This window comes from Equus asinus, chromosome 23, assembly GCF_041296235.1.
Source record: "Equus asinus isolate D_3611 breed Donkey chromosome 23, EquAss-T2T_v2, whole genome shotgun sequence".
NCBI lineage: Eukaryota > Metazoa > Chordata > Mammalia > Perissodactyla > Equidae > Equus > Equus asinus.
This window is the reverse complement of record NC_091812.1, coordinates 67,356,399-67,377,918: the sequence shown is the minus strand read 5'-3', so window position 1 is coordinate 67,377,918 and position 21,520 is coordinate 67,356,399. Positions and strand designations below refer to the sequence as shown.

The 21,520-nt window shown below is 55.3% G+C and overlaps 2 protein-coding genes across 4 annotated transcripts in view; both read left to right on the top strand.

Annotated features, from left to right (window-relative positions):
* The window catches only part of FAM120A (family with sequence similarity 120 member A), a 110,755-nt gene extending 107,844 nt beyond the window's left edge, over positions 1-2,911 (top strand). For both annotated transcript variants that reach the window (XM_044756744.2, XM_044756746.2), the window contains exon 18: positions 1,012-2,911. In XM_044756744.2, coding sequence (XP_044612679.1) covers positions 1,012-1,323 — 312 coding nt within the window. In that variant the 3' untranslated portion in view covers positions 1,324-2,911. The remainder of the gene's footprint in view (positions 1-1,011) is intronic.
* Positions 2,912-11,877: 8,966 nt separating this feature from the next.
* PHF2 (PHD finger protein 2) overlaps positions 11,878-21,520 on the top strand; it is an 86,615-nt gene continuing 76,972 nt past the window's right edge. Inside the window, exon 1 of one of the 2 annotated variants that reach the window (XM_044756562.2) lies at positions 11,878-12,885. In XM_044756562.2, coding sequence (XP_044612497.2) covers positions 12,005-12,885 — 881 coding nt within the window. In that variant the 5' untranslated portion in view covers positions 11,878-12,004. The remainder of the gene's footprint in view (positions 12,886-21,520) is intronic. The other variant, XM_044756561.2, reaches the window with a different exon arrangement.

Here is a 21,520-nt window from a genome sequence, read left to right as displayed (position 1 = left end):
TTCTGGCCCGTCTCTCCCGTCTCTGTTACTGCCGTCCTGCTGGGGCCAGTTTTAAGAGACTCTGTCATTGGGTGGAGGAGGTGGTGCTGCCCTCTGCTTGTGGAGCATTTAGAGGTGGGGGACGCCTCACAGTGGCCAAGGCTTACGGGAAGCAGTGGCTCTAGGGAGAGGGAATGCCTGTTTCCAAACAGGTACAGGCTGGCTTTCCTTCTCAGCCCTCTTGCATCCTGCACGCATGCCCCACATTTCCCCCCAGGAGTGACTGTTGAGGGGTTCTCTAATGAACAGGCCCCTGGATGCAGTTACTGCAGCAGGCATCTGGGAGGGGGTGGCTCCATCACCACTGTCGATACCATGACAAGTGTTCATTTAGTTTGGCGAGTGGACTTTTCCCTGAGAGTAAGGGCATTGGGGTTTGAGAGCATGTACTCGAAATCTTCAGTATTATTTTTCTCCCCTTCTTGGACCTGCTATATTTTTACATAAATTATTTTTCTCCAGGTTCTGAGAAAATGACCGTAGTATTGACTTCTGGAAAAATTTATATTACTGTTTCTGAACTCTAGGATTGAAAACTAGAAAGAGAAGACAGTGTGGGAAATTGAGCCCAAGGGAGAGTGTGGTAAACCCTGGTGTACAAGAGAATGTCTGTAAGGAAAAGGTGACGGACATTCCAGCCCCACTCTGTACAATGACTGTACACATTATGGAGAGTATAGAGAGTGTCGACTGTGGAGTCTACAGAGAACATCAGAATGTGATAGAGCAGAGAGTATGGACTAGGGAGGGTACAGAGTGTGTAACAATATGCAGACAGCAGAGAGAGTATCGACTGTGGAGGGCACAGGGTATGTAACAGAATATGCATAGAGCAGAGAGTACACACTCTGCAGCCACGCTCTGTGTTGTTCTTGAATTTGCAGCCAGTGTCATCAGGCCTCAGATGGGGTCTCCTCTTTCCTGCTGTTTATCAAAAGCTGCCTCATCACTTGTTGTCCTTTGTTTAAACAGGGCAAGCCTCCTTATGCAGCTTCAGCAGAAGAAGTGGCCAAAGAACTGAAGTCGAGGTCCGGGGAGTCCAAGTCCTCTGCTGTATCTTCAGATGGGTCCCTGGCTGAAAACGGAGCAGTGGCTGAGGAGAAGCCGGCTCCCCAGATGAACGGGAGTGCGGGCGACGCCAGGGCCCCCAGCCACTCGGAAAGTGCCTTGAACAATGACTCTAAGACGTGCAATACAAATCCCCACTTAAATGCACTAAGTACAGACAGTGCTCGCCGTCGGGCCGGCGCTCTGGAGGCGGCTGTCTTAGAGAAAGAAGAGTGAGCTTATTTTTATAGAGGGTGAAGGACGCTGGAAGGGTAAGGATTTAGGAATATCTGGAGAGAAAGAGAGCCTACAGTCACGTACATTTTTTCCTTTCCGTAAGAGAAAAATGAGGACTTTGGAAATTCGGATCCCTCTTTGATATCAGAGATTTAAACAACACATTTTTAGTTTTAACCAGTTGTAGTCAAAATGCTACAATAAAAAAAAGAGAAAGAAAATGAAGAGCATTTGACTCCCACACTTAAAATGAAGTACACACAAAGTTTAAACTGGTTATGACAAAAGCCTATAGTTGTGTTTCTTGAACTATAAAGAAAACAAATTTTGGCAGTCTTTAAGTATATATAGCTTAAAATATCATTTTTAGCATTTGGCACCATATGTATGCCATTATCTTTGATTTTGCATTACTGTTCACAAGAAAGCTTTGTCTAAGGCTTTGATTTTATGATTATGAAAGAAATAAGGCACAACCACAGTTTTTCTTTCTTAAATTTCATCACTGTTGATGTGGTTCTTTTGTGTTAAAAAAAAGTGCAACTATCAAAAGTAAAAAATTATAGAGTAATATTGCCGTTCTGCTGATTTTAAATATACAGTACATCATACATACTTTACAAGCAAGTTAAATGGAGATAAAGTTGAAATCATAGAAGATGCAAATGACCTTTCAAAATCAACACAATGTGTTCTGAAACTTTTCGTGACTTAATTACCATGCATCTGTGATCAATGAACTATGTGGTTTGAATCAGACGTAGACCATTAGTGCTACTACTTGAGCTAAACTTCTGCATGGTTCATGATTTTTCAAGTGTGTAGTTAATATTATGCATGTTATTGTCCTCTCTTCCATTCTTACCAGTATGTGCCCATTTGCAAAACAAAAATGCTAATAATCAGTAATAGTCCTATAAACGATGTTAACTCTGTTTAGTCATGGGCTGATCTTGCTCTAACCTTAAAATTTTGTGATTATTGACCTCTGTTGCATTTATTCTAAAACCCCCCAAAATTATCTAGCTGTTTCGAATATCAGCATTACCCTGGTGTATTCACTGCTGTATGCATTATTGTTCTTTGTTGCTGTTTTTTGCCTTCATATTAGCAAAATATGAAATTCTGTGAAAAACAAAAAAAAATCCCTTTGATCCTTAAAAAAAAAACAAAAAAAACAACCCCCCCTTCTGTAGCAGGAAACAAATTGCTTGTTCTTGAGAACTTTCCCATCAAGAATTTAGTAGAAGCAAGTATACTTATATCATTTTGATGTTTTTGTTAATGTTTCCAAACAATGTACTTTGAAATCAGAATCACTTCTTATTCGTTTTCATATAATTCTCCTGATGCTCTTCATCACACGTTAGTGATCAGAAATGAGACGTAATTCCCCAATCCCTGCCCGCAAGACCTGAGTAGGATCTTACTGTAAGTTGAAGGGAGTTCCGCCCTAACTCATGGATTGTGCAAGAATGAACTGCTGTTGGGTTTGACTGATTGTAGATGGGCTGTGGTGTGGTGTACCTGAAGGCTATTGAATGCAACTTACAATGCTTAATAAAAATCTTTATTCTTTTAGTATAAAGTATGGCGTGGCTTTTAAATTCCTTGTAAAAACATAAATTTTACTGAGGTTTAATTCAAATTGAAACAGCTACTTAAGGGCTTGGGCAAATAACCAAAATTTAGAAATGTGTTGCTCTTTGCGAGCAATTCCCGGTTCCCAGCTCTCAGCAGCACGCGTGGCTGCGTGCAGGTGCAGGTGCTGGGGTCGGGGTCTCATCTTCACGAGCAGGACGTTCTTGGGTAGAGCAGCCGCAGAAACACAAGTTTGATTTCTTATAAGCAGCTCGGGGAGGAAATAAATTTGACCTTGGTTAAAACGCTTTTTTCGATCCACCGTTTGTTCGGGTTTCGTGTTCGCCTGACGTGCAGGTGTCAGGCCTCCGTGGGCCCCGTGGCCGGCCCCCGGCCCCCGTCCGCGCCGAGCCCGCCGAGGCCCGGCCCTGGCCCGCCCGCGCCTCCCCTGCGCTGAGCGCGCGCCCCGGCCCCGCCTTCCGAGTCGGCGTGGGCCGTGCGGCTTCCTCCGCGCCGCAGCCGGCGACACCGCGAGAGAGTCGGGCGTCGGAGGGCGCGGGCCGCCCCGGCCGGCGATGGAGCCTCGGGGCCCCGCCGGAGCTGCGCGCTTCCTGGCCGTGCGTAAGGCGGGGCGGGGCCTGTGCGCAGGGTGGGGCGCCTTACGTGGGCCGAGGCGGGGCCGTGCGCGGGGCGGGGCGGGGCCTGCGTGGGGCGGGGCGCGCCGTGCGCGGGGCGGGGCCGTGCGCGCGCACGCCTCCCGAGGCCTGCGGGCGAGCGCGTCCCCGCGGCATCCCAGGCCGGGCCCGGGGAGGCCAGGGGCTGGGGCCGAGCTCCGCCGACCGCGTCCTTGGGGACGGTGAGCACGGCCTTGGGGGGCCGGCCGGCGGGCTTTCCCTGCTCGGTGTGCGACGCAGTTCACGTCCTGCAGGCCGGCCACAGTGCCCCCGCGGCCTGCAGCTCTGCGCCCGCTGCCCGGCCAGTGCGTCCCCGCGGGGTGCGGAGCCCGCCTGCCGCTGCCCTCCGCCCCTGCGGCGCGCGGCGCGGGCTGGAGGAAACCGAGGACGCCCGTTCCCTGAGCCTCTGCTCGCTGAGCCTCATCCGCCCTCGCGGCCGCCCGCCGGGGCCGGTCCCGCTGGAGCCCCTCCGCCTTCGGTGGGAGGCGGTGCGGGCGGGCGGCTCCGGAGATCCTGCAGGAGCCACAGGCCCGGCTGCCTAGGCCGTGCGGGGCGCGTTTAACCCAGCGTCCGTCGGGGTGCCTGGCAGCCTTCCTGCGGGGGCAGCCTTTTCCGAACAGGCCGTGTTCTCAGGGCCACTGGCCTTACCCGCTGGTGCCAGCGGTGCCTCTCCACGGTGACAGCTGCAACCGCTCAGCGCGCACATTTCCCCGCCTCTCTGGGGCAGGTGCACCCGCCTGAAGAGCAGCCCTGTGGTTTGGAGAAGGGAGCCAGCGAGGGGCGAGCCTGGGCGGGAAGCGGAGGGAGGCCCAGGACACCACGCTTGGTGGGGGCCCTGCTGGCCGTCCCTCCCAGGTCACTAGGATGGCAGAGGAAGGCCCGAGTGGCATCCGAGATAGGCGAGGGGCCAGCGGCCAGCGTGGCCAGGCTGGGGCTGGGGCTAGGGTTCTGACCTGGCCTCGCCCCTGGGGCAAGTCATACCCTGTCCAGACTCTTTCTTTTCGTGTTTTAAAAATAGCTTTATTTTTTGTTTGTTTCAAAAGTAATGTTTATTGTAGTAACTTTAAAAATACAAGTAAACAGAAAGGAAAAGAAAAATCACTGGTCATTCCTCCACCCAAGACACCTGTTGTTAATATTTGGTCTTCATCTTTTCTTTGCAATACAGAGATTTTTGTTTTCATTTTTTTTACAGAAAATCATCAAGCCATCCATACCCATTTTGTAGCATCTCCTCCCACTTGGCATCACATTAGGGCTGTCTCTCCCCACCACTCTGTTCTGCCATAGCCCCACGGTTCCCCAGTGGCTGCACCGTCATGTCCCTGCCTGCCCAATGTGGCCGCACATCCCCATATTGATGGAGCGTCTGTGTTGGGGGCTGCTCTAGACCGCCAGCAACGGCCCTGACTCATGTACAAATAAGACCATTTCAGACAAGAGGTCAGTAACACGGGTGACGGGCACGTGGCTGGGGGATGAGAAGGATGAGGTCTGTGCAGAGTGGGGAGCAAGGGACGGAGAGAGTACCCAAGGTGGGGAGGAGAAGCCATGGGGTGAGGGCTCTGGGCTGGTAGCCCTTTGGAGGTTGGGAGCCAACTCCGGGTGGTCTCAGAGCAGAGGCAGCACCCCTGCAGGTGATCAGCATTTCGTCCAAAGGAAGGCGAGGGTGGGAGGTGAGGGTGGGTGCTGGCCGGGTCTGACAGGAAGACTGGCCTCTGGTTTTCACTTGCACTGTGTTCATTGCCAGACAGGGTGATGGTCCCCTTCTTACATTTACTGTGCCCTTGGTTTCTCCCTCCTCCAGTCGACAGAGAACTTCTCATGTCCTGGCTCTTTCAGGATTCCAAAAACCCAGGCCAAGGCAAGAATCTTAAGAACTAATTCACCACCTGTACCCTCATCCACTCACCCCTGCAAGGAGCAAGGGTGCCACACCCTCTTCACCCTCCCTCTGTCCTCGCTCCTCAGAGGAGCCTGTGGCCGCACTTCATATCCTCAGGAGCCGCTCTCTCTTCCGCTGGTCTTGTCCCACCCTCCATTCTCCTGAGAATGCTGTCTATTGCCCCTCCCCACCACTCCTTCCTCCCTACTTGGCAGAGTGAACCCTGCAGAGGCTGCTTGGCCTGGAGCCCACCTTCGCCCTCCCCACATGGGCCCTAGGCTGTTGGGTGCTTGGTCTCCGCTCCTCGCCTTGTTAGCTCCCCTGGCATGGCCCGGGGCCCAGGTGACCCAAGGACCTGGCCTAAGAGGGTGGGGCCCAAGCGGTCTCTGCACTAGGCGCTCTGCCCCGGGCGGTGGCGGCACCGCAGCTCATGGAGCCCACAGTGGAGGCGCCCTCGGCAGACCTCCGCAGACCTCCGCCCACTGTGCCACTCCTGGCATTTGTGCTTGTCCTTCCTGCAGACCTGAATGACCCCAGTGTGCGCTACAGGAGGGTCACCCTGGTCTCAGTTTGTCTGGAATAGCCCCAGTTTGTCCCTGTTCTGGTATCTTATTAACAGTACCCTTTTGGACAGTAAATTATATGGTCGTCTAGCTGAGGGGGTTTTGTGTACAAACTCACTGCTTCCAAACATCACAGGGCCATCCCAGAGATGGTCAACAAAAAGGCACTTTCATAGCTGTCAGAAAAACCCAGAAGGCTTCCAAAGTTCCCATGGGTCACTGTTCATTTCAGTCAATTCTGGATCAGATCAGCTTGGTCCAGGGATCCTGAGAAAGGTCTGCTCTTACAACCCTCTTTGCATTCACCAGAATGGATTCATCTGTCACGAAAGCACATTCCAACACTGAAGTCGCATCTCTTTTCTTGCATCTCCCACCCCCTGACAGTTGTCTGCCTCCTGCTCTGGCACATGAGCTCCTTGGAGGTAGGAAGGTGTCTCCTCGTTCACAGCTATAAAAACTGCACAAGCTGTGCACCAATACGTTTGATAACCTAGGTGAAATGGGCAAATTCCTAGAAGCACACAACCTGCCAAAACTGCATCATGAAGACGTAGAACATCTCAGTAGACTTATAACTATTGAGATTGAATCAATAATCAAAAACCTCCTGACAAAGAAAAGCCCAAGATCAGACGGCTTCACTGGTGAATTCTACCAAAAATTTAAAGAAAAATTAACACCAATCCTTGAACTTTTCTTAAAAATTGAAGAGGAGGGAACACTTCCTAACCCTTTCTCTGAAGCCAGTGTTACCCTGATACAAAAGCCAGACAAAGACTGTACAAGAAAACAACAAACCAATATCCCTTATGAGCAATGATACAAAATCCTGAACTAAACACTAGCAAACCGAATTCAACAGCGTATTAAAAGGATGGGACACCATAACCAAATGGGATTATTCCTGGAATGCAAGAATGGTTCAACATCCTTCAAATCAATAAAAATCAATCAATATAATACATCACATTAACAGAATGAAGGTAAAAAAAACCCATATTATAATCTCAATCAATGCAGAAAAAGCGTTTGACAAAATTCAGCACCCTTTCATGATAAAAATACTCAACAAACTAGAAACGTTTTCACCCTAGTAAAGGCCGGATATAAAAAGCACAAAGCAGCTGGCCCGGTGGTGTGGTGGTTAAGTCCATGTGCTCCACTTCAGCAGCCTGGGGTTCATGGGTTTGGATCCTGGGCACAGACCTACACACTGCTCATCAAGCCATGCTGTGGTGGCATCCCACATACAAGGTGGAGAAAGACTGGCACAGATGTTAGCTCAGGGCCAATCGTCTATACCAAGAAAAAAAAGATGGTGAAAGCAACTATCATACTCAATGGTGAAAGACTAAAAAAAACCTTTTCCCCTAAGATCAGGAACAAGAGAAAGATGGTCTCTTTCACCACTTCTATTCAACATAGTATTGGAAGTTCTAGCCAGAGCAATTGGGCAGGAAAAAGAGAAAAAAGGCATTAAAATTAGAAAAAAGTAAAATTATCTCTGTTCATAGATGACACGATCTTATATCATGCAAAAACCATCAGATTTAGGAACTCTACAGATTCCACAAAAACCCGTTAGAGGTTGGGGCTGGCCCGGTGGTGCAGGGGTTAAGTTCACACGTTCCGCTTCCATAGTCTGGGGTTCCCCGGTTTGGATTCCGGGTGTGGACATGGCACGGCTTGGCAAGCCATGCTGTGGCAGGCGTCCCACATATAAAATAGAGGAAGATAGGCACGGATGTGAGCTCAGGGCCAGTCTTCCTCAAAAAAAAAAAACACCAAAAACCGTTAGAAGTAATAAATAAATTCAGTGAAGTTGCAGGATACTAAATCAACACACAAAAAATCAGTTTTGTTTCCATTCATTAAGAATGAACAATCCCAAAAGGAAATTAGGAACACAATTCCATTTACAATAACATCCAAAAAAAAAAATACCTAGGAATAAATTTAACCAAGAAGACAAAAAACTTGTACACTGAAAACTACAAAACATTGCTGAAAGCAATTAAAGAAGACACAAAAAAATGGAAAGTCATCTCACGTTCATGGATCAGAGACGTAATATTGTCAAGATATCAATACTACCCAAAGCGTTCTACAGATTCAACACAATCCCTGAGAAAATTCCAACAAGACTTTTTGCAGAAATGGAGAAGCCAATCCTCAAATTTATACGGAGTTACAAGGGGCCTGGAAGAGCCAAATCAATCTTGAAAAAGAAGAGCAAAGTAGGAGGTCTCACACTTCCTAATTTAAAAACTTACTACGAAGCTAGAGTAATCAAACAGTGTGGCACTGGCATAAGGACAGACATACAGACCAATGGAAAAGACTAGAGAGCCTAGAAATGCACACTTGCCCATATGGTCAAATGATTTTTGACAAGGGTGCCAAGACCATTCAGTGGGGAAGGACAGTCTCTTCAACAAAGGATGCTGGGAAAACTGGATATCCACATGCAAAAGAATGATACTGGACCCTTGCCCCACACCACATACAAAAATTAACCCAAAATGGATCAAAGACCTAAACTTACAAACTAAAACTATAAAACTCTTAGAAGGAAACAGGGGAAAAGCTTCCTGACATTGGATTGCCAGTGACTTCTTGGATATGGCATCAAATGTACTGGCAACAGAGGAAAAAACAGATGAATTGGACTTCACCAAAATTAAAAACTTTCATGCATCAAAGAACACGATCAATCAAAAGAGGGAAAAGACAAGCTACAGAATGGGAGGAAATATTTGCAAATAATATAACCCATTTGTAAGGGACTAACACCCAGAATACGTAAAGAACTCCTACCATTTAACAGCAAAAACAACCAACCCAAATCAAAAATGAAGAAAGGACTCAAATAGACATTTCTCCAAAGAAGATATATAGACGGCCAATACACACATGAGAAGACACTCAACATCACTGATCATCAGGGAAATGCTGATCAAAACCACAACGACCACTGGGTTTCAGTGGAACCAAATTTTTTGCCATTAAAAAATGGCATTATGGGGCTGGCCCCGTGGCCGAGTGGTTAAGTTTGCATGCTCTGCTGCAGCAGCCCAGGGTTTCGCTGGTTTGGATCCTGGGTGCAGACATGGCACCACTCGTCAGGCCATGCTGAGGCGGTGGCCCACATGCCACAACTAGAAGGACTCACAACTAAAAAATATACAACTGTGTACTGGGGGGCTTTGGGGAGAAAAAGGAAAAATAAAATCTTTAAAAAAAAAACAACAAAAAAACCCCTGGCATTATATTGAACTATACATTGTGAAATCAATCAAAAAAATTTTTTTAAGATGGCTATAATAAAAAAAACCCCAAAACAAACCCAAACCCACCCATCCAAATTAATAAGTGTTGAAGAGGATGTGGAGAAATTAGAACCCTGGTGCACTGCTGGTGGGATTGTAAAATGGTGCAGCTGCCGTGAACAGCAGTGTGGTGGTTCCTCAAAAAGTTAAAAATAGAACTACCATATGATTCAGCAGTCACACTTCTGTGTATACACACAAAAGAAGTGAAGCTGGGACTTGAACAGGTATTTGCACACTCATGTTCACACAGAATAATTCACAGCAGCCAAAAGGTGGAAGGAACCCAAATGTCCATCAGCAATGAAGGGATAAACCAAATGTGGTCCATCCACCCAGTGGAATATTATCCAGCCTTAAAAAGGAAGGAAATTCTGACGCCTGCTACAACATGGAGGAACATTAAAGATGTTATACTGAGTGAAATAAAGCCAGACATAAAAGGACGGATACTGTGTGATTCTACTTATATGACGCCCCTGGAGCAGTCAAACTCAAAGAAACAAAGCAGGGCGGCGGCCGGGGGCTGGGGGGGCGAGGGGGCAGTGGGCAGTGAGAGTTTAGTGGGGTTAGAATTTTGATCTGGGAAGATGAGAAAGTTCTGGAGATGGATGATGGTGATGGTTGCACAACACTGTGAATGTACTTAATGCCACAGAGCTGTACACTTAAAAATGCTGAAAATGGTGACTTTTATATTGTGTATGTTACCACAATTAAAAAAAACAAAACCTGTAGCAGCACTCGGTACCCTGTCGAGTGAGCGAGCGAATAGCCACGGCCTGGCTCGTGCTGTCTTTCCACCGGGCAAGAAGGCGGATGAACACGTGCTGGCCTCAGACGGCGCGTGCCTGACTCGCAGGGCGGCAGCTGCGCTGCATTGGAGGCCGCCGTGGAGGGGCAGCGGGGCCGCGCAGCTGGGGAGCCCACTCGCTTCCCCCTGCAGCAGCCGGGCCACTGGGGTGGGTGTGAGGTCTCGATGCGCCTGGCAGTGGGGCGGACCTGGCCTGCAGGTGTCGCGGCAAAGGGCTCACCACGCAGCGAGGCCGCAGAGTTCTAGGCATGAGCGCCGCCGGCCAGGACCCTTGGACCGCCGAGGCCGCTTCCTCCTTTCTGGGTCCTTGGGAGTTTGTTCCCTCTACCCTCCTTCCCCTCCGCGAGGCCTTGCCCGCCCGGGCCTTGCTCCCAGGTCACCTCCTCAGGGGCTCTCTGCCTCGGCCGCCCCCCACCTGCACCGGTTCCCCAGGCCACCATGGCGCCCAGGCCACCAGGACTTGCGTGTGCGTGCCGTCTCCCTTTACTGCGATCCGAGCTCCCCAAGGCTGGGCCTGCCTTGCTCCAGGCCACAGCGCTGCTGGCGCTCAGCAAGTGCTCAGCACGTGTTTGAGGAAAAGAGTGGGAGGCAGGGAGGCCATGCAGGCAGGAGGGCCTTCTGATGGGAGCCGGCAGGGAAGTCCCAGGCAGAAGCCCGACAGAGGAAGAGTTGGGACCCTTGTTGGGACTTGCAGTCTGCAGTCGACGGGCAGCCGGGGAAGAGCTCTGAATAACAGGCAGGTATCTCAGTGGACACTTCCAGATGCCGGTGGACACGGCTGCGCACGGGACAGGTCCGGAGGGCAGGAGTGGAGGTGGGTAGGGCCCAGTGCCGTCAGCAGTGAGCGGCCCCCAGACCTGTTCTGTGTGCTCAGGGCGCCTGGGAGGTGGCCGAGGGCGGAAGCCTAGCTCTGGCCCTGGAGAAGGCAGGGGTCCTGGCTTGTGCTGCCCTCTCACCAGCCAACTGACCCCTCCATGAGGCATTTAACTGCTCCGAGCCTCGGTTTTTACTTCTGGAAAATAGCAGCAATGCCACCCCTCTAGATCCCTGCCTCTAAAAATGGTGGGGGTCAGGCGACTGCAGGGTATGGCATCATCCCCACCCAGGGAACAGGCTGAGTGCTCCTGCACCCTCACAGCCACCAGTGGGGCTCATCGGGGGCACGGAGGGGAGGTCTGGGGCCTGCTGTCCTCCCTGCCCCTTAGGTCAGCCAGGCCTTGGGCTCGGACCGGGGTTCCTGGGTGGCTCAAATTTCAGATGATCGCTCTCTGTACAGAGCTGACTGGTGCCTGAACGCTCCTGGGTCCCCTGAATTCTCTCCCCGCTGGGGGCTGAGCATCAGGGAAGTCCGCGGTGTGAGGGAGGGCAGGCTGTCCCTAGCAGGAGTGAGGGGAGGGGAAGTTGTATTCCAGCCAGAAGCTCAGTGGGGGAAGGCAGGAGAGGAGGAGGAGGGGGGAGCAGCAGGAACCCCTGGCTGCCCCGTGACCTGCGGCTGGGTCAGGCTTACAGCCAGAGTTGTGCCTTGGCCTTTGGAACCAGGACGGATATCCTAGGGGGTCTCATCCTGCACTCAGGGGGTCTCCCTGGCCTGCCTCTCAGCACCCCCCTCCCCCCTCCCCGTCCTCTTCCCCAACCCCCACCCACCTCCTCCTGGCAGGGTCCCCATCACTCTTCTCCCAAAGAGGGCCTCTCTGGCCCACCTTCTCCCCGGTGGGGTCTTCGGGTCGACCTTCTCCTCTGGTGGGGTCCCCTGACCCACATTCTCCCCCAGAGGGACTCCTGGCCTACCTTCTTCTACCCAGGAAGGGTCACCAGATGGACCTTCTCCTGGCATGTCTCCCCTGGCCCACCTTTCCCCCACAAAGGGTCTCCAGATGGACCTTCTCCTCGCGGAGGAGTCCCTCGCCTGCCTTCTCCTGGCAGGGACCCCCTGGCCTGCCTGTCTCCTCAGGCCCACTTTCTTCTCCAGAGGGGACTCCTGGCCCACCTTCTGCCCCGGAGGGGACCCCCGGCCCACCTTCTGCCCCGGAGGGGTCTCCAGGCCCACTTTCTTCTCCAGAGGGGACCCCAGGCCCACCTTCTGCCCCGGAGGGGACCCCCGGCCCACCTTCTGCCCCGGAGGAGTCTCCAGGCCCACCTTCTGCCCCGGAGGGGACCCCAGGCCCACCTTCTGCCCCCGAGGGGACCCCCGGCCCACCTTTTCCCCGGAGAGGTCTGCAGGCCCGCCTTCTCCCGGCGGTCGGGTCCCCGGCCCGCCTTCCGCGGCGGGAGCGCGGCCCAGGCCGGCGGGCGGAGGCGGCGCCACCCGGGGCGCTGACGTAGAGGCCGCTCGGCGGCCGGGGGTCCCTTCGGTGGGGCCGCGGCTCCCCGCCCGCCGCCCCCGCGCGTCCGTCCCTTTTGTGTCCCGCGCGCGGCCGCCCCGCGCACACTCGCGCCCTCGCCCCGGCCGGCGGCGGCTCCGGGCGGCCCTGCCCGCGCCCGCTTTGTGTGCGCGCGCCGGCCGGAGCGGGCTGTCGTGCGCCCCCGGCCCGTCCCCGCCGCCCGGCGTCCCCGCCGCCCTCCCCGCCGCCGAGCCGGAGCGCAGCGCGGCCGCGGGGCGGGCGGGCGGCGCGAACATGGCGACGGTGCCCGTGTACTGCGTCTGCCGGCTGCCCTACGACGTTACCCGCTTCATGATCGAGTGCGACGCCTGCAAGGACTGGTTCCACGGCAGGTGAGCGCGCGCCGCCCCGGCCCGGCCGGCCCCGGCGCCCGCCGGCCTGCCCCGGCCCGGCCCGAGCGCCCGCAGGCCCCGGCCCCTGCCTCCCGCCGGCCGCGCGCCCTTTTGTGCCCGGGGCGGGGGCCGGGGCCGGGCCGGGGCCGGGCCGGGCCGGGCGCCCCTCGCCGCCGCCGCGCACAAAGCGGGCCCGCGGGCCGGGGCCGGGAAGTTGGGGGCCGGGTCGCTGACAGGGGGCCGCCGAGGCCGGGCTCCGAGGCCCAGGCCCGGCCCGCCGCCCCCCGCGAAGTTGCAGGAACTTTCCCCGCGCGACCCGCGGAGGCGCGAGTGGCGGCCCGGACGCGCGGGGCTGGGGACGTGGGCCCGGCGCGCCCACCCCCGGCGGCCCCGAGTCCGCCCCTGCGCGGTCCCCTGCCCCGGCCCCGCCGGCCTGCGCGTCTCGGGAGTGCGGGTGACAGGATGGTGTCTGCCGGTGGGGTGTTGTGGCTTTGCCGCCTTCTCCCGGGCCGCACGTCCCCCCTTCCCCTCCTCTCTGTTCCGGATGGGGACACCCCGTTTTGACTTGACCTTACGCTCCCCGAGGGAGTTGGGGTCGGGGAGGCAAGGCTGGCCCTTGCTGTGGCCATGACCTGGCCCCGTGCCTAGTTTTCAAAAGCGAGGCTCCTTCCCACCCAGAAGTAAATACTGGTGCCCGAACTGCTCCAACAGGTTCTCCTGTGTCTGGGCCTCTGCAGCATGGCCAGGGGCTGGCCGGGCTGCATGCCCTCCACGACTGGGTCTCAGACCTGCCGGGAGCAGGGCTGGGCACAACAGAGGGGCCACTGGTGGTGGGTGGTCCTTGATCCCCCAGGGAGGGGAACCTCCTGGTGGTTTTAGGGTGGACAGGCCAGTGGCCTTTAAACATGGGCTATGGCCTCTGTCCTGCCAGGTCACGCGTGGGGAGCCAGGCAGTGAGACATGACAGGGCCTGCTCAGGTTGGGCAGCACCTGGCCAGAGTCCCTGTGACAGGACCCCAGTGAGGTGGTGAAGGACTCGTGGGGACACGTTGAAATTTCGGCCTCTCAGGCTGCCTTCCTGGGGATGCCCAGGGCTGCAGAGACCCCCCCAAGCGGTGGGGCCTGGGTTTGAACACTGGGCTCTGTCCAGAACAGAGCTGCTGTGCACGCCCCCCATTTGACATCCTCTTAGAGTTCATGGCTGGATCAGGGGGGAGAGCCGCCATCTGATCCTTCACGACTCCTCAGTCCCAGAGATGTTGAGAAGCTGGCCCTGCGTGCCCTGAGATTGGGGGGCCTCACCCTCCTCTCCAGGGCCTGCAGAGCTCCTTGCATGCCCAGGCGGGGGACTGTGAGGGCCTGGGAAGACCCTTGTCAGGCTGCCTGGGGGCCCTCCACCAGATTGGGAATGCAAGGCCAGTTCTGAGCTAGACTTTGAGACAGAGAACCCAGGAATGAGGGGCGGGCGGAGGTGAGGGGTTGTGGGCGGGCCTGAGGGGCTGGTGGCATCTGCTGGGCTGGCCCAGGCAGAGGTGAGGAGAGGAACACATCGTGACACCTTGGAGGGGTGTTTGGGGGCCTCTCTCCTCCTGTCTTATTTCTTTGGTTGGCTCCGTTACAGGCACGGACCGTTTGGTCAGCTCAGATTCATTTCCACCCGTGTAGGTGTAGGGTACCCTGTGTAGGGTGTAGGGTGGCCCTGGGGTCTGCATGGGGCTGTGCATTCCCCCTGCTGTGGGGCACAGCTTCTCTGCACCCGATCAGGGTCCCTTGAGGAAGCGAGCCCTGACACTGGGATGCCTCCTGGAGTCCCCACCCCCCAGTGGCTCAGGGCAGGTCCTGCGATGGGCGAACACAGGGACAGGAGTTGGGACCTTTATGGGCAGGCCACGTGCAGCCCTCACAGCCCTGGGCAAGCCCCTGCCTCTCTGGACCTGGCCCTTCTCCTCGGTGACCGAAGGTGTGTGTTGTGATGGGTGAGTTTCCCGATTTCCAGATAGACCCGGGCGATGTGCTCTTTGCGGCCTGTGTTCCACCTGTCCTTCCTCTGCTTCCCACCCAGCAGCTGGAACCCCTCTGTGGAAGTGGGGATACCTTGTAACCTTTTACTCTGAGACTGTTAGACTTACAGGAGGGTTACAGTGGTCGCAGAGTTTCCGGGACCCTGGCGCCCGCCTCCCCTGAAGTTGACATCTTGGCAGTTGTGCTGCGAGTGTGGAAACTGAGGCAGAGCCCCGGGTGGTCCTGCTGACCAGCTGCAGGCGTCAGCAGCTCCCTTGGCCAGGTCTCCTCGTGGTCCTTTTTCCGTCCAGGACCCCAGGCTATGCTTCCCTCTCATGTCTCCGTAGTCTCTTGAATGTTTCTTTTAGAAGGAACTTCGTCTCATTCTCTGAAACAGGACATTCATGTGACTTGCCGTGGGCGGTACCTGTAAAAATGAACACAGCTGTTGAAGTAATAGGTCCTTCTTGTCCATCTGTGACCCCTCGCGCCCCTCCGTGTGGCCCCGTTGGCGGGGTTGGGAGGGGGTCTCTGAGACTGGCCGTCTGCTGGGAGGACAGGGCAGCGTCACCAGCCAGTGGTGGCTGGGCAGAGCCTGCTCTCCGGATGCGCTCTCCCCGGCTGGTGCTCCGAGCGCCCAGCACCCCTCTGGCCTCCTCGGGAGGCCCCTCTGCTGGCTGGAAGCATGGTCAGCCGGGAAGGCAGGAGCTTCTTGACCACGCTGGTCACTCCTGGGGCCGGGGCCCCTGTCAGGCCAGCTGGCCTTCACGGCGCCAGTGGTGGGGCGCCTGGGAGCTGGCTTTGACGCGGGAGGAGGGGTCCGCACCCAGCCCCTGCCAGCTGTTTCGTCTTCCGAGCTGTCTCGTCTGTGTTTGGTAGGGAAGTGTGGCACTGCATGACGTTGGGGACCTTCCTCCCTGATTCGGGTGCCATAAAGCCACATGGGCATGCACTGGGTGGCCCCTCACCCCTGTGTCTTCCGCCAGACCCCGTGTGTCCCTCCTGCAACCAGGCATCCGGCCGCCATGGACCCGTCACTCTAGGCAGTGACCCCTGCGGCTCTCCTGTGCCCGCCCTGACATGGAGGTCCCTGTGCCTGGGAAATGGGATGACTCTGGTAAAGGCTCAGACACCGGGGCTCCCTGGCCTGCTTCAGGGCCTGTGCCACTGGACTTGAAGGGCGTCGGAGGCATGATCCGTAACACGGATTTAAGAGCTCGAAAGCTGAAGGTGCTGAGTCCTCCATGGGCAGAGGTTTCCTTTCTTTGTCGGTTAATGTTTACGGGGCACGTTCTCTGTGGGGTGCAGTGCTGGCTGCGGGGGTTCCTGGGGTGACAAGGCCGCTCCCTTCCTTTTACGGGGTTTCTTCTACGGGAGTCAGACTTGTAGATGGGGAGGCTGTGAACAGGAGTCGTGAGGAGGCAGCGTGGGGCACCAACACCGTCTCAGGGTGGCCTGCAGGCCGGACCCCGCTGGGGTCTCTGAGCAGGGGAGCTGCGGGACGGGACTGGGGATTGACAGGGTTCCCCTGCTGTCGTGGGCACATGGGGGACGAGTAGGCCTCTGTCCAGGAGAGGGATGATGGGCAGCACTGGGGTGGGGGCTGGAGTGGGGAGAAGGGATGGGATTCTGATGTGGATCCCCTCTGAATCCTGTGTGTCCGTCTGTCCGTCTGTGCCCTGTCTACCCTCCTCGCCGGGGCCTTGTCACTGTGCCTATCTTCCCAGGATGTTGGCCTTTGTGGGCTCTTGCTGTGTCCCTGTCCCCACCCACCCTTCTTGGAGCAGAGCCACGTCCGGGGGTCCTCGGCCCTCGCGGGTGCCTGGACTCTGAGCAGGGCTCATGGCCGGCCCAGTTGCCAGTGCAGCGTGCGTGAGCTTGGAGGGAAAGGAGGTCCCCTGGGCTCAAGCCTCACGCTGCAGTCTGGGTGACCAGAGCTGGCAATCAAATACTCGAACCTGAGACCCCTACGTCACGCGGAGGCCGTCCGCGTGGAGTGGGGGCTGTGGTGTTGGACCTGGTTAGGTGTGATGATTAATCATTTTAAAATCGAGTTCTCACTGTGTGAGTTTAAGCAGTTCCAGAGGCGGTAGGGGAATGTCCTGCCAACTTGGAGAGGGCAGAGCAGGGGTCCTGTGTGCCCATCCATTCCAGGGGAGGGGAGTCTCGAGGGGAGCTGCCTGGAGTCAGGCTCCTCGTAATCGCCGGAATGTTTGCTTTTACTGAAAATATTGGGCTGGGAACGAGCGTGGTGTGAGCCTCTGCACAGCAGCCCACGCTTGCTTGGGGCCACTTGGGCTCAGGTGTGGCTGCAGTTGGCCTGAGATGGGCAAAGTTTTGGGGAGCTTGGTGTGGACCTACCACCCATGGGCACCCTCTCCTCTGGGGCCGTCCTCTCACCTCTGGGCTTGTGGCACCTGGCCACGTGGCAGGGCCTCCTTCCAAGAGGGTGAGGAGGTTTGCTGTCGGGAGTGAGTATTGGCCAGAAAATAATGTTCCGTGATGGAGTGCGCTGGAAGAAACTGCTCCTCACATTCCGGGGGTGGGCAAAGCAGAGTCGACTTCTGAGTGACCGAAGTGGCCAGTCGTGCTGCAGGGCTCACACTCGGGCGGCCTCGAGGGCATCAGGGTCAGGTCGCAGTCCTCCTCTTCTTGGTTCCCACAGTGACTGGGGTGTTAGGCCTTCCTCTCTGAGCAGAGAGGGGTGTCCGTCTGCTTGCCTGGCCCTGAGGCTCTGGGGCGCCGGGCTGAGGGGTCCTTAGGCTTGAGTTATTCTGGCTCCTGGGCTGTGACCCCGTCGTGTCCCCAGGGTCCCCCTGCTGTCGTGGGCACATGGGGGACGAGGAGGGTGCAGAGCCCTCTGTCCAGGAGAGGGATGATGGGCAGGACTGGGGTGGTCAACTATGACATGGATGGGACATCTTCGCAGCAGGAAGGCCAGAGGCCCTGCCTGGCATCTGGCCTTCCTGCTGGGCTGCTTGTCCCAGCTGTGCCTGGGGTCCCACGGCCTCCCGCTTACAGCTAGGTTTCCATCCCCGCACTCTCCTCCTTCTCGCTCCATCTTTGTCCCCGTGTCCACCTGCTTGGCTCTCAGCTTCCTGGCTTGGTGGTGGGTGGCCTGAGTGTGGGCTCCAGAATGGAGCTTGGCCCTGTGCTTCAGTGTGTAGGGTCTGCTCACTTCCCCCCAACTTTCTGGGTCATTGGAGGAAAAACATAGTTAGAATTTCTGCCAGTGACTGGCTTTGACCTTAGAGCGTAAGAACTGAAGCTCTTTAGGGTGTCTGTCCAGCAAATGGAGAAATCAGCCTTTTATCCTTTTTTAAAAATTGGGGTGACATTCATATCCCATGAAATTAACTGTCTTGAAGTGTACAGTTTATGGCATTCGGTGCCTTATTTGGTACAAAATGTTGTACAACCATCGCCTCTGACTTGTACGCAAACATTTCTATCACCCCGAAAGCAAACCCCAAACCACCCCCCAGCCCCGGACAACCATCGTCTGCCTTCTGTCCCTGGGGGTTTATCTGGGCATGTTGTATACACGGGATCATACAGCGTGTGCCTTTTGTGTCTGGCTTCTTTCGCTCAGCCTAGTGCTGTTTGGGTTCATGCGTGTGGTGGCGTGTTTCAGAACCTCGCTGATGTGTTGTGGCTGACTACTGCCCCGCTGTGTGGAGCGACCGAGGTTGGTTTCTCCGTCATCTGTCGATGGACGCTTGGGCTTCCCCACCTCTGGCTGTTGTCAGTGATGCTGCTGTGAGCATGCGTGTACAGCGATTTGTCTGAAGACCTGTTTTTAATTCTTTTGGGAATTGCTGGGTCATATGGTGATTCTGTGCTTAACTTTTTGAGTAACCAGCAAACAGCTTTCCACAGCAGCTGCGCCGTTTTACATTCCCACCACCAACGTGGGGGCAATCCTATCTCTCCTCCGTGCCAACACTTGATATTTTCCATTTTTAAAATTATAGACATCCTAGCTGGTGTGAGGGGGTAGCTCTTTGTGGTTTTGATTTGCATTTCCCTGATGGCTGATGATGTTGAGTGCATTTTCGTGAGCTTGTTGTCCATTTGTCTATCTTCTTTGAGAAATATCTATTGAAACACTTTGCCTATTTTTAAATTGGGTTGTTTGTCCTTTTATTGTTGAATCTTAAGAGTTCTTTTCACATTCTGGGCACTAAACCATCATCAGGTGCGTGACTTGCAAATATTTCCCCATGCTATGGGTCGTCTCTTCACTTTTGTGATGATGTCCGTTGATGCAGAGAAGTTTTTAATTTTGATGGAGTCCAATTTATCTTTTCCTTCTCATATCTAAGAATCCATTGCCAAATCCAGGGTCATGAAGATTTATCCCTTTGATTTCTTCTAACAGTTTTATAGTTTTAGCTCTTATATTTAGTTTTTGATTCATTTTCAGTTAGTTTTTGTGTCTGAGTTGAGGTGTGTGGATGTGGATGTCTGGTTGTCCCAGCACTGTGTGTTGAAGGCTCTGCTCTTTCCCTGTTGAAAGTCTTGGTGGCCTTGTTGAAAATCATTTGACCACATACTTGAGGATTTCTTTCTGGACTCTGTTCCGTTCCCTTGGTCTGTATGTCTGTCCAAGACACCACATGGTCTTTATTCCTGTAGCTTTGCAGTAAGTTTTGAAATCAGAAAGTGTGAGACCTCTAACTTAGTTCTTTTTTAAAAATATCGTTTCGACTTTTCGGGCTCCTTGCAATTCCGTATGAACTCGAGGATTGGCTGCTCTGTTTCTGCAGAGGGGTTGTCGCATTTTCGACAGGAATTGCGTGGAGTCCGTAGGTCGCTTCAGGTAGTACTGACATCTTCACAATATTCCGTCTTCTGATCCGTGAGCATGGGCTGTTTCTCCATTTATTTAGATTTAGGTCTTTTTAAATTGCTTTCAGCCGTGTTTTATAGCTTTCAGTGGACAAGTCTTTCGTCCCTTGGTTAGGTTTATTTCTAGGTGTTTTATTCCCTCAGATGCTGTTGTAAATAGGATTGTTTTTGTAAATTCTTTTTTGGATTGTTCATTGCTGGTGCTTTCACATCTTTTTTTGAAAAAGTCATCTTTTAACGTATGGCAGCTGAATTTCCAGAACCAGACAGGTGCAGGGTGCAGGTGTTCACGCCTGTGCTGGGGCGTTCGCACGGCCGTGCATTCGCGAATGCTGTGTGCCTGGAGCGTGTCTGCAGGCTGGGGGAGGCACTGCCCTCCTTTCTAACCGTAAGTGCTTGTTGCACGTAGCCTCTGTCACATCCCGGGCTAGGCGCTCTCCGTACATGTGTTGGGGCTCCCTCTCATCTTGTGTGGGGGTCCCCCATGTGGAGCCCCATCTCCTTCACCCTGACCTTCGAGGAGGACACTGTAGGGTAGGTCAGGGCACCCTGCTGGGCACGGGCTGCACGTAGCCTCACTGATGGTCCCACCGTCCTCAAGGACATTCTGAGTAGAGCAGACAGGCTGGAGAGATCAGCTCACAGAGGTTGATGGGACGAGGAGATGGGCTGGGGCGGCGGTGTATCTGTCCTGGGCTCCCCCACCAGCGCCCCTTCATCCGTGAGGGTGAGGGGGTGCCCCGAGCCCTCCACCCCGGGGGACGGGGACCTGCAGGACCGGTCAACACTGCTCCCTGGGCAGTGAACCAGCCCCGGGGACGGTAGCCTGGGCTGTTGACTGAACCATGAGCTTTCTGCTGGGCTGGGCCCAGTCTCTGGCCGTGTGTGCCCTCTGGCCCTTGGCCGGGGCTGGGTCCCCCAAGCACAGTGCCGTTTTCTGCTTCATATGGAGGTGCAGGGTGGGCCTCCTTCCTTCTTGTGCCTAACACCAAGCTGGACAAGTGTGCGCGTCAGGATGGGCTTTGGGGACTGCCCCAGGGCTGAGTCTGAGCCCCATGCTGCCCACCCCGGGGCAGCCACACTTGGCGGGAGCCTCCACACCAGGGTGGCTCCGTCCCAGCGACGCAAACTTGATCCTTGAAGATCTTCCTGTAACTTTGCAAACTCGCCCCTCACGTGTTGCCTTCCCCTTAGAAACCCATCCAGGCGGAGTCTGGTGCGAATTCCCGGGAGGCTGGGCTGGGCAGGAAGGGCAGGGAGGAGGTGCTTCCTGGGAGTGGGAGTGCATCCCAGTGGGGCGCAGGGCCCCCACCCCCACCCCCACCCCCTCACCACCCTCCTGGGCTGACCTGCGCTCAGCTGAAGACGGCACAGATCGGGGGGGCTCAGGCCCCATTTCCCTGTGGGAGAGACTGCAGCCTGGGGTCCTGGTGCACCGTGACACTGGCATCCTGGAAAAATCCAGACACTGATGCCTGATCCCGTCTGCCTCCCAGATGAGCAAGGCTGGGGAGGGGCGCTGGGTGGGGACCCCGCAGCACTGCAAGAAGCAGCATGGGGCGTGTGTGGGGCAGGAGGTGGCTTCTAACTAAACCTCCTGCTGAAGTTTGCCCACTTCAAGGACTCGCCCACTGGTGCTCCTGGAGCCTTTCCTGGAGGGTCCAGCATGGCCCTGGCTCGCTGCCCAGCTACTTGGAGCTGCTGCTTGTCAAACAAGGGCCAGGAGGTGAGGGGCTGGGAGGTGAACTGCTGGGAGGTGAGGGGTGTTTCCTCCTCCTGGTTG